The sequence below is a fragment of the Cetorhinus maximus genome, chromosome 24 (genome assembly GCF_964194155.1).
Source record: "Cetorhinus maximus chromosome 24, sCetMax3.hap1.1, whole genome shotgun sequence".
In the NCBI taxonomy this organism is placed as follows: domain Eukaryota; kingdom Metazoa; phylum Chordata; class Chondrichthyes; order Lamniformes; family Cetorhinidae; genus Cetorhinus; species Cetorhinus maximus.
In genome coordinates this window covers 46,923,309-46,937,591 of record NC_135902.1, presented here as the reverse complement: position 1 = coordinate 46,937,591, position 14,283 = coordinate 46,923,309, and the positions used below count along the sequence as shown (strand labels likewise).

Genomic DNA, 14,283 nt, shown 5'->3' with positions numbered 1-14,283 from the left:
CCTTCTGTCTATGAATGTGAGAAATACTAAATTCCATGTTTTTTTTTTCAAAAAATCCTCTCAACTTGTGCAGCAAAGATGATGAAAGGGGCAACAAGTAGAAAATTAATATTTTTTCTGCATTGTAAACTGATATATAAGCATAAAAAACAATATTTTATTTTAAATGAGCTGAGTTTAATGGTGTTCAACAACTACTTAACTAGTGTTAATATCAGTACTGCCTAAGTTTTAAAAAGTCAGTGTTGAATTTGTTTTAAATCAGTAATGTACATAATATAACAATACTGTACTTCACAAAATAGCTTTAGAAATGTCAGATCATCATATGCATGCTGCATCAGCTTTACATTAAAATATAAAGACAAACAAACAACAACATCACACTAATCTCAATGTCCAGACCTCGAGCTGGTTTATCAGTCTGAAGGCTGGATGCAAGAAATATCACTAGAATAACATTCACAGGCCAGTTTCCAGTTCCTTTAAAGGTTTTATTTACATTCAACAGGTAAGAGTTATCACTCAGGTTCTGCTCAGGTCTCCTTTTCCATCATTGGTTATTTGTGCGATTTGATTAGAGCTTCCTATTACAATTAGCAATTATTTTGTAAAATTAAATCACAAAAAAGGAAAAAAAAATTAAACAAATCAGAAAGAAGTCTGTACAATGTTTCAGAATATCATGATTTGTTTTTTTTTTGTGGAACTGCTACAGTTTGTGTGTAAAATAATGCTCACAGAAGTAACACCACACTAAAGATGTGAGCTTTTAAATAGTCCTTCAGAACTGCTACTGGCATTTTAATATGGTTGGTGAGCCATCGGTTTTTAATCAGTCTTTTTCAAAAGACTTGTCTACTGAGGGAACTGATAGGATTTGTAATTTATGCACAGTTGTTACAACATTCTCAGTCAGTCATTACTGGGTAAATTATATTAATTTGAATGCTAAAATCTAATTCATAAAAGGAAAAAAAAAACCCCAAAATTTAAGGTCTAGACAAGTCTCCAAAAAAAAACTTGGCAGCCATGATCTTTCAACAAGATATACCACGGCCATTGCAGTGAATTGTCCTACAGTAGCTGAAGTATATAATGGAAAAGTTGTTCAAGTCATGACTTGCATCAGCTGTCACTAGCCATTCAAGTAAATAATTTTATATGTACATTAGAAGTAATATACAGCATCTGCATCAATCACAAATTCCGTAAAGTGGACAAGCAGGGCTGTGAGATTCATTGTTATCTAATTCGCTTCTCTGCTGAATATATAGACATGTAGTAGTCGTTGCTTCCAACTGCTAAGTGAGGCTGTCAAGAGAAACACAAAATAATCAAGATCTGTTAAATTAGAATGCTGGAAAAGGTTAGGCACCAGCATGAGGTAATTATCAGTACGAGAAAACAATTACACTCTGAAGACCTACCCCAGTTTATTATGTCCATTACACAGATGGAAGAACAGAAATTAAACATGGTTAACAAGTATGCTATCAGTTAAGAATGGTGATAATTTGCTCACAGAATGTCACCACAACATTGCTTTTAACTGACTGCAGGACCTTTGGAATGAATAATATTGTTTATTAATTGCTTATCCTTTAGAGAAAAAAAAAATCACCACTTCCACTGAGGTCATACTGTTATGAAACACTATGGCCTTAGAAACCTGCGATGGTGAGCTAACCTGTGAATGTGCTACATAAAGGACATTAGAAACCAGCAGTGCATTCTGAAGCAACATGAAAGGATTCAAGAGGGTTCAATGTTCTTACTTGCCATTAGAGATTGGAGGCTTTCTTCCCGAAATTGAATATTTTTCAACTGCTTTCAGTAGCTATGTTCTTAAACGCAGCAAATCCATTGTGAAAGGGAATGAAATACACTTGGAATAGGGATAGCGTAAGATAAAATGTGGACCAGAATAGTCAGGCACAGCAGGTAAACGCAAAAAGAAACAAAGTATAGAGACTAAAATTTTTCAATGTTACCAGTAAACTGTTTTGTCTTGCAGAGGGAGAGGTGCATTTTACAGCCCTGGCATGAAGTTATTACACCAAAGTTCTGCTGGTTTCTGAACGTTACTGGAATGGCAAGAAGCTTAACTGCCTTAAAATTCACTTCCGTGCATTTGCTACTTTTTTGTAATATGTTCAAACATTTTAAAACTTTACCTCGATAGTTTGTTGAAGAAACCAAATGTGGAAGTGGTAATGGTCATTTGGCATCTACGAAGTACACTAATACTATATCAAACTAGAGTCTAGAAATGATACCACAAAATATCACCATACAAGTGCTTAATACATTGCTGAACAAATTCCTCTGCAGTTTGACTTGTCTAAAACAAAGAATTTAGGGATGCCAAGGACATCAAGTAGAACAGGTCTCAAATCTGTCATACCTGTATGCTCCCACTTTAACAGATTACTTTGATACAAATTAATTAAATGTTTGAAGAATAATATCCATGTGATTTGCAGGCTTTAATATTTCATCATATCTTGGGCAGCTTCCCAATGTATGAACAGCTTGAGAAGTTCACAATGAAAACAAAATGTCAAGTTTTCCTCTGAACATGTGTTCTTCTGGTTAATAATGCATCGTTTAGCTGGAATACACTCTAGTCTTAGCAGTGGGTTATGGTAATAGGGCATTGCCACCTTGTGTATAGTAGGAAGTCTTTTTAAAAACAGGTTGCAGATAATAATGAGGCATGCCTTAAATTAGTCTTAATTCTTCATTCAACCCACAAGTTAAGTCCAAGAACAGAGCTGTGTGCTAAAGCACCAGCTAGTGTTTAACATATCCACAATGCCACAATCTAAGACAATATCTTCTTTGGTTATACTAATATTGGGATTGAATTAAGCTTTGATAAATCCAGTTCTGAGGTAATATTTATCCAGAATTCTTCCTGTAAGAGAGAAGACTACATAGGCAGAACTGAGAGAGTTGGAAATCCTGCATATTTCACTAAAGAGGATCATCATTCAATTAGTAAAATCTGTCTTCAGTATTTTCTGAGAGAAGGAAAACAAATTAGAATTTAAAAAAAAAGTCAACTAAAAACTTCTCAAGAGAAGTTGTAAATTGTTTAGAGAGAGGGCCCTTTGCTCAGCTACTGATCCATCACACTGAGATAGAATAGACAGAACTATGGCTTGTGAGCACTGGTAGCAACTTGTGTCTGCACCATGTAAAGTTGTGCATACTGAAAAACAGTACAGATGTTAAAAGGACAATGGAACAGGAACTGCACAGATTGAAAAGTTCTGAAAAATTACTTACCCAATATGGGTGGAAAGCCAAGCAGCTAATGGCTCCGATCCTCTGCCCCATAAATCCATCATAGTATTTAATATTGCTTATCACATCTCCACTTGTATTATATATAGCTATGAACTGGTTCATGGAGCCACTGAAAGATGAAGAATAGGTTCACTTTTGGCTATTAGGCACAATTTTTGGTTGGTGAAATATTGAACACATAATCTTGCCATTAAGTGACAATATACTGGTAACAGTATTAACATAAAATGATTAACCTAGAAAATTTAAGACAGTTGGCCCAGTGGCTGAAGCACTTAACCCTCAAGCAGAAAAATTCTAAAGGGCTTATATTCAAGTCTTGGGAATGTTACTAAAATCATCAAGTTTTTTTTATTGACTGAACTGTCAGATTGAATCTCACCTCAAACTGGAAATTTGACATTATCTGACTCGTATCAGCTTCCATTCCTTCCCCACCCCCTCCTAAAGCACTGGACACACTGCTACCTGACAGAGAAGCGCATTAACAATGGTGGTGGTGCAGATGATAGCCGCTCTCCAAGATAGAGGATGTATTATGATGGGCAGTCTAGAAGGAAGACACATCTGAAGAGATGTCTTCTAATAAAGCAATAAACATATGAAACTTAAAATGATAAAAAGGAGATTAGAAGAAGGATGATTCTTGTGGACTAGCCTTGTAATGACTGGAAAAGTGTTCACTAATGTTCAGAAATGATCTCAACTATACCATCTTGAAAAGTTACTGTAGTTAAAAGATTCAATTTAGTATAATGAATGCTAACACATTGGTGTGTGTAGGTGTGATGGTGCAGTAACTATACCTTCATAAAATCAAACATCCTTAAATCAAGATACATGTACATAAAAATCCTATGCTTATACTCAACAGTATTTACTGCCATGCGAGAAATGTAAATTCTGTTAAACAAGTGAAGCATGACCAGCATGACAATTGTCCTGTCTTCTTTTAAAAATGGGAACTGGCTTTGTACACAGAAACATCTTAAGTCAATATTGATTCAATTAGAGTGCTAGCCCCACGGGAAAAAACACAACTCTTGTGCAGCCAATACTCCATCCTACTTGGTTAGTTTTCCTTTACTAGATGTGGAAAGAAGATTACCTCTAACTTAACGTTAAAGTTGTGGTTGTTTCATTGTGTATTTCAACAGTTTGAGCTTTTTGGTCTTGCTTATGGACCCCTCTCTAACTTGAGACAGTTTGTATGGTGCAAAGACATTCGAAACAAACCGCTGCAGGGAAAATGCTCAGTATTTTTTGCCAGAAGATGTCACTTTAGGTCAATTCGCATGTTATTATGTCATTTTAGGTCAATCAAGTATTGGAAAGTGTATGCAGATATGTTGGATGCATTTCACACTTTTAAGTTTCCTTACTGTTTCAAGGTTGCTGCTGTTGCTTTGTGAGAGGAAGAGATCAAGGTTATTGTGGGAATGATGTGAGCAAAGTCAAAAATCGTTAGGGTTGGAAGATCACAATATTTGGTTTAGATTAGTTATGGAAATGGAAAAGGACAAGGAATAGTCAAACATGAAAATACTCAACCGGAGGAATGTTATTTTCAGAGAGTTGTAAAGGGACCTGGCTCAGGTGGATTGGAATCAAAGATTAGCAGGTAAAACAGTAAATAAGCAATGGAAGGCTTTTAAATAAGAGATGGGTCAGGTACAGACTAAATACTTTTCAATGAAGGAGACAGGAAGAGCATCCAACATTCGAGCTCTCTGGATGACTCAATCTAGAAATTAAAATGAAATAGAAAAGGTGAGCTTGTGGTAAATAGAAAATGCTGGAAATACTCAACAGGTCTGACAGCATCTTTGAAGAGAGAAACAGAGTTAAGGTTTCAGGTCGGTGATTCTTCGTCAGAGCTGAAAGATCACCGACCTGAAATGTTAACTGTTTCCCTCCCCACAGCGAATAACAAAGGGAAACCAGAACTCTTTCAAAAACATATACAAGGTTGGCAGTGCTCAGAGTAGAAAATTCACCTGGTCCAAATGGGATGCAATCTGGGTTGTCGAAGGAAGTAAGGGTGGGGGTAGTGGAGGCTCAGGACACAGCTTCTAATCCTCCTTGGTTTACAGGAGTGGTGCCGGAGGACGGCAAATGTTATACCCCTGTTCAAAAACGGGAGGGGGAATAAATTGAGTATAAGCCAGTCAACCTAACGCTGGTGGTGGGGAAACTTTGAGAGATAATATTTCAAGGCAAAATTAATTGCCATTTGAAAAAATATGATTGAAATAAGTAAAAGCTAGGACAAATTGTTAAAGGTAAAAAAACGTTTGACTAAGCTGATTGAGCTATTTGATGAAGTAGTAAAGAGGTGTGATGACTGTAATGCAGTTGATGAGTACATGGACTTTCAAAAGGCGTTTGATGAAGTGCCACATAACAGAGTTAGCAAAGTTGAAGTCTATGAGATTAAAAGGGCATTGACAGTGTAGAAACAAAATTGGCTAAGGAACAGAGCAGAGTTGTGGTGATCAGCTGTTTTTCAGGCAGTTTAAAAATAAGGGGTCCCCCATTTAAGACAGGGATGAGAAGAAATTTTTTCTCCCAAAGGATGGTGAGTCATCGGAACTCTCTTTCTCAGAGAGCAATAGAGGCAGGGTCATTGAATATTTTTAAGGCAGAGATAGATAGATTCTTGACTAACAAGGGAGTCGAGGGTTATTGGGGTTGGTGAAATGTGGAGTTAAGGCCACAATTAGATCAGCCATAATCTTATTGAATGGCAGAGCAGGCTTGAGGGGCTGAATGGCCTATTCCTGTTGCTAATTCATATGTTCGTTTGCTTGAAAGACGTAAGACCACATTGTGAGACTTTCCTCATGTCCTAAAGAGGTCATCCTTTATGTCTTGAGTAAGATTGTAGGCAGATTGGAAGAAAACAGATTGAAATTACCCTACAGGTACAACTCAGTTAGTTGAGAATGATTCATGTTTCGTTACACCAGGATTGAAACTTAGCTCCGAAGTAAACAGGGTGTTCTAAACCAGCACTCATTCTTCACATAATACTGTCCTGTTTGAATAGTCAGTAACAAGACCTATGATTATCAAAGAAACACAGAGCTGATTTAGGGGCTTGCACATGGTAATCCAAGGGTATGTAAGAAATGCAGTTAACTTTACCATGGTCTATGAATATTTATTGGCCACAGATGAAAAATGGCTAAAGCTCCAAGACCCTTCAGCTCTCCTGGTAAAATTATGAAAATAACATTTGCCACGCTGACCATCTGAATTCACTTACCAAGCAAACAGATTAGCCCGGGGATGAAAGTCCAGTGCCGTCAGTCCTTTTACAGTCTGAATTACATTCACTGACTCAGGCAACCGTGGGTCAAAGAATCGCACATCTCCATTTACACTTAATGATTGAATAGAGAGGAGCACATTTAGTTGTCACAAATTACTCGGAGTAAGACTACATTCAAGAAATGGAACACATTACTGTTGATAAAAAAGAATAACTACTAGAACACAATATTTCACTAACTTTACTACTCAACAATTGGTTTATAAATGAGCCTCTTCTACGATATGCTGGCTCAGTGAAAAGCTATGCAATAGCAAAAATAAATGAGAAGCTAAAAATTTCACCTCCCTGGTGAATATGTCAATTAAAAAAACTGAGGATATCTTTAATCACCAGCCTGGTGTCAAACTAATTAATTCACACTATATTACAGACATAAAACCTATTATAATGTAATTATATATACATATTATGTACCTTAACAGTTCAAATAGTTAATTCAATTCTAAATAAACAATATAGCAATACCAATTCTTTTTTACCTCACAGTGATGATATTGCCTTCGGGAGACCTCTGTAGATAGGTTTTTACCACCCATGCAGTATGTTCCCTGTAGGTCATTACACGGCTGTAAGACAAAAACCGCGTCAACAACTTGATTGGAATTGCACCTTATAGCAAAGAATAGAGCATTGGCATTAAAATATTGTACTGAACAAGGGTGGAAACACTGTTAATGACTGCAACACCTTTCACTTCTAGCACCCAATATTAACATTAATTATTCTTAGATGCAGGATCAAGCTCCCCTTACATATCCCCAAGACGCACCTTCTATCTAACTTCTGTCTTTTTAGACCCATGGTGATATTTCCATCTTCCATCCTGTGGCATGCCAGGGAAACTAACAATTCCACAGCGCAGTGCTAAATTATGTCTAAAAGGACCTGGAATTAAATTCCAGGCAAAGCAATTTCATTTAGAACTCCTACAAAGGCCAGAAAAAGGGGTTGGTGTTCCTGTGTTGCTTTCTGATTTGGATCAGCGTGAAAAGGCATTGCTATAACTCTCAATACTTTACAGCCACATGAAAATCTAGAAAATCGTATAACCCTTAATCAATTTCTAGAGAAAGTTAAAAATGTATTGTAACCTGCAACATCTGGTTTTTAAAAATATAAAACAAAAACAGAATTACCTGGAAAAACTCAGCAGGTCTGGCAGCATCGGTGGAGAAGAAATCAGTTAACGTTTCGAGTCCTCATGACCCTTCGGCAGAACTGATTTCTTCTCCACCGATGCTGCCAGACCTGCTGAGTTTTTCCAGGTAATTCTGTTTTTGTTTTGGATTTCCAGCATCCGCAGTAGCTTTTAGCTTTTAAAAATTTAAACTGGGCTTGTCACTGCCATAACCCCAAACCTGATTCAGTGCTAGCACTCTGGCCTCTACCACCGCTCAGACCGAACACATTACATAGGCTGGTCAGTGCAATACCGAAGTAGTGTGCGCTGTCACAGGTGGTGGCTTTCAGGTAGGATGTTAAACTGAGGCCCCATCTTCCCATTTAGGTGGATTGGAATTATGACATGATGCTATTCAAAGAGGAGCAGTGGAGCTCTGCCAGTGTCCTACCCGACCGACATCACCGGAACAGATTAATCACTCACTAATCTCATCCTTGTTTGTCTACATAACAGCAGTCATCATTCTTCAAACAATTAATTGGGTATGAAGTGTTCTGTGACATTCTGAATGTGTAAAAGAGCTTTCACATCTCAAGAACTATGATTCACCTTTTTGTTCGAACAAGTGTTGCTTATCTTGTGATGCAACCTGCTCTTGTAGAGCTGTATAAAGCTGAATAAGTTTAATCACCCTGCCTCAATTATAATCTATGGGCTTTCAATTCTATTTTCGCCATACAGCTGGGTTCTGTAACTTCTCGTAAAGCTAGTTGTGCTCCCCCCCACCGCCTCTCATTTTGACGTAAACTCCTGAAATTATATTAAATGTGATTTATCCAACAGAACAAACATGAAAGTTAAATAATGTATAGGCTATATAAAATAGATGCTAAAATAAGACATGCAAACTGAATAATAGAAGATTGGAAACTCATTTCTAGTTTTGAATGGGTAATAGAAAATATATTTTGAATGACATTGAATCTAAAACACATAAAAAGCTTTCCTGTCAAAGAAATTCTCCCACAGCAACCTTCTTTTCCGAGAAAGAATTCTGATAAAATTGACTCAATTTTTCAAATAGAAGTTGCTCATTTTTAGATCCAATCAGCAACAGATTCCATCTATATTCTTCAATTTTTCACAAAATTTAAACGAAGAAGAAAGCAAGTAAAAGCAAAATACTGCGGGTGCTGGAAATCTCAAACAAAAACAGAAAATGCTGGAAAAAAACTCAGCAGGTCCAGCAGTATCTGCGGAGAGAGAAACAGAGTTAACATTTCGAGTCCGTACGACCATACGCTCTGAGGGAGGGTCATACGGACTCACAAGAAAACAATTAACACCAGTTTCTGAAATCATGGGGTTAAAATTTCATATATAAAGCCGATTCGTGCCATGTTTATACTGCAATATAAATTTCTATAGCTAGCAAAGTGCCAGCCACTAAAAAACAAGACAAATATATTGTGGAGTCCCACAGCAGTGAGCAGCATGTGAAGGAAGAGTTGGGGAGAGACACAAACTTACCCACACGCAGCTACTTTAAAAGGTATATTTATCTGACACTGCATGTTCTCCACTCGTCTACACAAGCCACCCGAGGTGCTCAGATCACTAATGGCTAGGAAACATGGCTTCTTTAATCTCCGTTTCAATACTATGTAATGATCAAAAGCAATACTTCCTCCAGTTGTGGTTGAGCTGGCATCAGTGGAAATACAGCAAGTCAAATCCCAAACACACAGCTTCACTGCACAGCGTGGCGAGATGATTTTTAAAAATTGCAAATGAAACCTACCATTCATTTGGAGCCATTCTCCTATCGTAGATACGGACTGAACCATCACCAAGGCCACCCACAATTAGGGAACGATCAGAATCACAGGAAAGACTCGTCACACAACTATCTGCCCCAGTTGGAATATCCTATAAAACAAACAAAAAAAAATTGACGTAAAGAAATGCACAATGGTGACACCCAATAGAAGACAGAAAAAGCTTCTATTTATATACAGCCTTCCACATTCTCAGGAAACACCACAGGCGATGGGGAACAAAGCGGCCACTGTTATTCTAGAATTAAAAGTGGCTGACAATTTGTGCACGTCCAAGTTCCACTAATAGCGAATGAGATGAATGACCAGTTAATCTTAATATATGGTAGTGTTGGCTGAAGGAGGAATGTTGACAAGGACATTAGAAGTAATCCAGAATTTAGTCCTCTTCCTTTAATAGGACTAAATTCAGTAAGCCCCTTCTGTTCAAGGGAAATCCTGGCAATTGGCTTTTGTGGAATCACTGTATCATAGTACAGGCTCTAGTTAGTTGACATATGATTGGATACCAGTTTATTAGAGCTGATGATGCAGACACTTAATTCAGAAATAAAAACAAAGTGTAAATTCTTCATTGTGGAGAGGAAACCCGCCCCCCACCCCCCCCCCAAACAAAAATGGTAATAAATAGACCTGATGGTACTCAGCTATTAAGATGCATTAGTGGCTAGAATGTTGAACATGAAAGGATATGTTCAACTTTGGCAGCTGCTAACTAACTGATTAACAATACACACTAGGAGACTGCATTTCAAAAGTACTTCACTGACGGTGAAACTCTTTAGAATGTCCTCAGGTTGTGACAGGCAATATATAAATTCAAGTACTTTCTTTTGTTCTGGAGAAGGTTTGAACACATACCCAGAAGGTACAACTGATTCAGCCTTGAAAAGGCTTTCACACACCTGCCTGAGTAATTATGAGCCTTTCACAGTTATCAAATTTTCCATACTTCTGAATCCAAGTGCATTTGAAGTTGGATTAAAAATATTGATCTGCACTGCATTGCGTGAAAGAAGCAAATTGATCCTTTTATCAGTTTCAATCACCCAAAATTTTTACTTTCATGTTATAATTTGGATACAAGGATAAGACTTTTCTTGCCTGCACTAGGTCCTGCTGTTTAGACAGGCATAAAATCATTTGTTTAAGTACACAACTAAAGCTTGTTCAGGCTCACTTTACAGGCAATTTTGCAGCAATCAAAATGCAGAAAGCACAAATATTGTTGTGGTGCATATAAAGATTTACTTTAGTTGAAATATATCTGAAAGCTTTTTCCTCCCATCAGATGAGAGTGACATGAACAAATAGAAGATTTTATCTGTGATACCATCAGAATAAATCAATTGACAGTGAACCACATTACACTATGTTGTAAAATTTATCATCTTGGAGCTCCCTAAAGGCTCAACACAGGCATACTCAATTGCTTGAGTCCAGCTGTGAAAACAACACCTCGGATAAAATTACTTATGCTACAAGAAGGTGGATCTTCCAAAATTTGACAATTCTGATCCAACACATTGTAATGAATTAACAATTAAATAAGCTGAGACAAACCCACTGACCGAAGCTGTATGATGCAGTAGTTACCAAGATGTTATATGCATCACCAGAAACAGAATTCATGGGTTTCAGAGCTGAACTGATAAAAATGGTTACTGTTTGGTAATTATATTGCCTCCATTAAGTGTATCATCCCATTTTGCTGGGATGTCAGGTAATGCATGTTGTAGACAAACCTAATCCAGTGATCGTGGTTGTTTGATGAAGGAAAATGAATTGACAAGCACTGTCCAACTAAAATTTAGGATTGCATTGCTGAAATCTCTAATCTATTGGCAGGGCATCCAATACAAAGGAAATCTGAATGATAAAATAACTGCATCAGCTACAATGACAGCAAAGTTTTAGTTTTCACGTACCTTGGTAGAATCGTATTACAGTTACAGCACAGAAGGAGGCGCATTGAGGCTGTTCTGGCTCTCTGCAGGAACAATTTAGCTAGTCCCACTCCCTACCTTTCCACCGTAGTCCTACAAATTCTCCCTCTTGGTAGGTGCTTATCCAATTCTCTTTTGAAAGTCTCGATTGACCCTGCCTCCACTAGACTCTCAGGCAGTGCACATTCACTGCTTTCTGCGTAAAAAAAAAACTTCCTCATGGTGTCAATCATCCTTAAATCTGTGGCCTCTCATTCATGACCTTTCACCCGTCTGGACCCCTCATGATTTGGAGCACCTCGACCAAATCTCCACTCAACCTTCTCTTCTCTCAGGAGAGCAAGCCCAACTTCTCCAATCTATCCATGTAACTGAAGCCCCTCACCCCCAGAATCATTCTTATAAATCTTTTCTGCACCATTTCTAAAGCCTTCAACATTCTTCCTAAAGTGTGGTGCTCAGAATTGGACACAATACTCCAGTTAAGGCCACATTGGTGTTTGAAAGGTTTATCATAACTGGTAGCTGTAGAACAATGGAAAGAGCTGAAGGTGTTTCCATCAGGTAGGAACTGATGAGACAGTACAGCAAACTGCTCTGCTGCTTTGATTAATTCAACTCCAAACAGGGCACCAATTATAACATTAAATTACGATCCAATAGGCCAGCAACTGAAAACTATTGTGGCTTTAAATCATTTATTCCTTCTGCTTGCCAAGGCACTGGCTGTTAGAATGAGGAAAGTGCAGACTGCGGGCATGATCTACTGCCTGATGTTTACAAGTAAAGCCATGCATCAATATGCTACTAGACCACAGGATATTTTTCACAAGCTTTACAGTGAGCAACAGGAACCTGCATCTTTGAAATCAAAAGTGCTCCAAGACCAAGAGTGAAACCAATATATGCAAAGGGAACACTGCTAGAAAGACGAGAATACAAAGCTGGTAAATTGCTCGAGATTCCTCTGGTTTAAATATTTTTGAGATACAGGAAATCACAGTTATAGCCTCGAGAGTACCAAAGTAACCCAGTGTTTAGTCTATGGGAACATCTTTCCTCACATATTATAGACAGTTCCGAGCATTCCAACATGTTGTAACTCAAGCTCTGCTCCCTATTTTTTGTAATTTGAGGCAGGGCTTCTGTTTCACAAAGTTAAAGTTTCAGAGTTGAGCTTCCACGTTATTAAACTTTATCGTTCTTCAAAACATTTATGTGAAAATTAATTATCTTCTGACCTTCTATAACCCATATAGTTTCATGATAAATGTATCTTTTCTGCGACAGAATTCATAGTTGAAGGATTTACGAGAAGACTATCCAACTGGAAGCTGATGCATTCTGTTCATGTGGAGTATGAGGTTCTCAGAATCCACTGGCTAACTGGTATAGATGCCTTTGTAGACTATTTTTACCAATCAGGAACAAAGGCTCCCCTAACTGGTCTGTAAATTGACCATCTTAAACAACAATACAAGTCTTCAATAAAAATACTTCTGATGATCCCTTTGTTGGGCATTTGCTGCTTTCCTGATTGGACGGAATCTCAATCTCGTGGACTCTTAGGGAACAGCACATGAAGTAAGGACTTCTCAGGCACAGCAGAATCTAAGAATCTAATAAAGAAAGCTGTGTTTACACGTATGGGGCAAATGCAGCACATTGGTACTTGCTCATACAGCACTATCACCCATTAACTTAGAATTCAAGACTAAGCGAAGTTTTTACCTGTATTTTTAACTCTCGGTCTGTGTCCCAGATACGAATAATGCGAACATCTCCTGAAGTCATTAAGAGACCAGTTTCCTGCTCCCAGTCCACAACCATCCCAGCACCTGAAAAGAAAGCAGGGTCCATCACTGGATTAACAGCGAACAAAGGCCAGGCAGTACCACAACACTTTCTAGCAGCCTGCAACTCCTATGTACAGTCAAGTTATGTTGTTAACACTCTATAGTGTTCAAATATGGTGTTCCATAAATCTTGACTGATACCTGAAACTTAAGTACTTGATCTTTTCATAAAAATGACATTTAACAAAAACTTCTGCTTAATTTTTGTAATATATAAATATGTATTTTAGAGCAAACCCAATTCTTCGCTTTAAAAAGAAACACATTTTCTTGGACCACCTGTTACTGATGTGTAAAATTTTCAGACATATGGCAAGGAAAATGAGCCATTACACAGATGAAACAACGCTACTGAAGTATGCACTTCACAATTCAAGTTGTCCTTTTGTCTATTGAGTTCTTTGTATTTCCTTACGCTCCTGCCCATTTCCTTCCTTTAGAAATATTATAGACACCATGGAGACAAATGAATAAATAGATATTAATTCTGTTAATTTTTTTGCCCTTGTTTCAATGGAAGGCCCATTCCATGGATATAATTTCAAATGCTTTATCCATTTCACCAAAGTTCCCTCTGTTCTAGGTCAAGAACATAGTGAATACAAACACAGAAACTGCTGGAAAAACTTAGCAGATCTAGCAGCATCTGTGGAGAAAGAAACAGTTAACGTTTTGAATCTCAATGACTTCTTCAGAGCTAAAGTGACGGAATTTATATTGTTTAAGGGGGCGGGGGGGGGGGGGCGGGGGGGGGAGAGAGCAGGTGAAGCTCCACTTAAAAAGTGCTTCTATCCAGCTTCACCTGTCCCCCCCACCTTAAACAGTATAAATGTAATCACATTTCCACTTTAACTCTGAAGAAGGGTCA

General features: G+C 37.8%; 1 protein-coding gene across 2 annotated transcripts in view; it reads right to left on the bottom strand.

The window, feature by feature from the left end:
- Nucleotides 1-480: 480 nt before the first annotated feature.
- rptor (regulatory associated protein of MTOR, complex 1) overlaps nt 481-14,283 on the bottom strand; it is a 427,059-nt gene continuing 413,256 nt past the window's right edge. For both annotated transcript variants that reach the window (XM_078571169.1, XM_078571168.1), the window contains 6 exons: nt 13,291-13,397; nt 9,577-9,704; nt 7,132-7,218; nt 6,584-6,700; nt 3,295-3,424; nt 481-1,314 (listed from right to left, as the gene is read on the bottom strand). In XM_078571169.1, the coding sequence (XP_078427295.1) occupies nt 1,246-1,314; nt 3,295-3,424; nt 6,584-6,700; nt 7,132-7,218; nt 9,577-9,704; nt 13,291-13,397 (638 nt within the window). In that variant the 3' untranslated portion in view covers nt 481-1,245. The remainder of the gene's footprint in view (nt 1,315-3,294; nt 3,425-6,583; nt 6,701-7,131; nt 7,219-9,576; nt 9,705-13,290; nt 13,398-14,283) is intronic.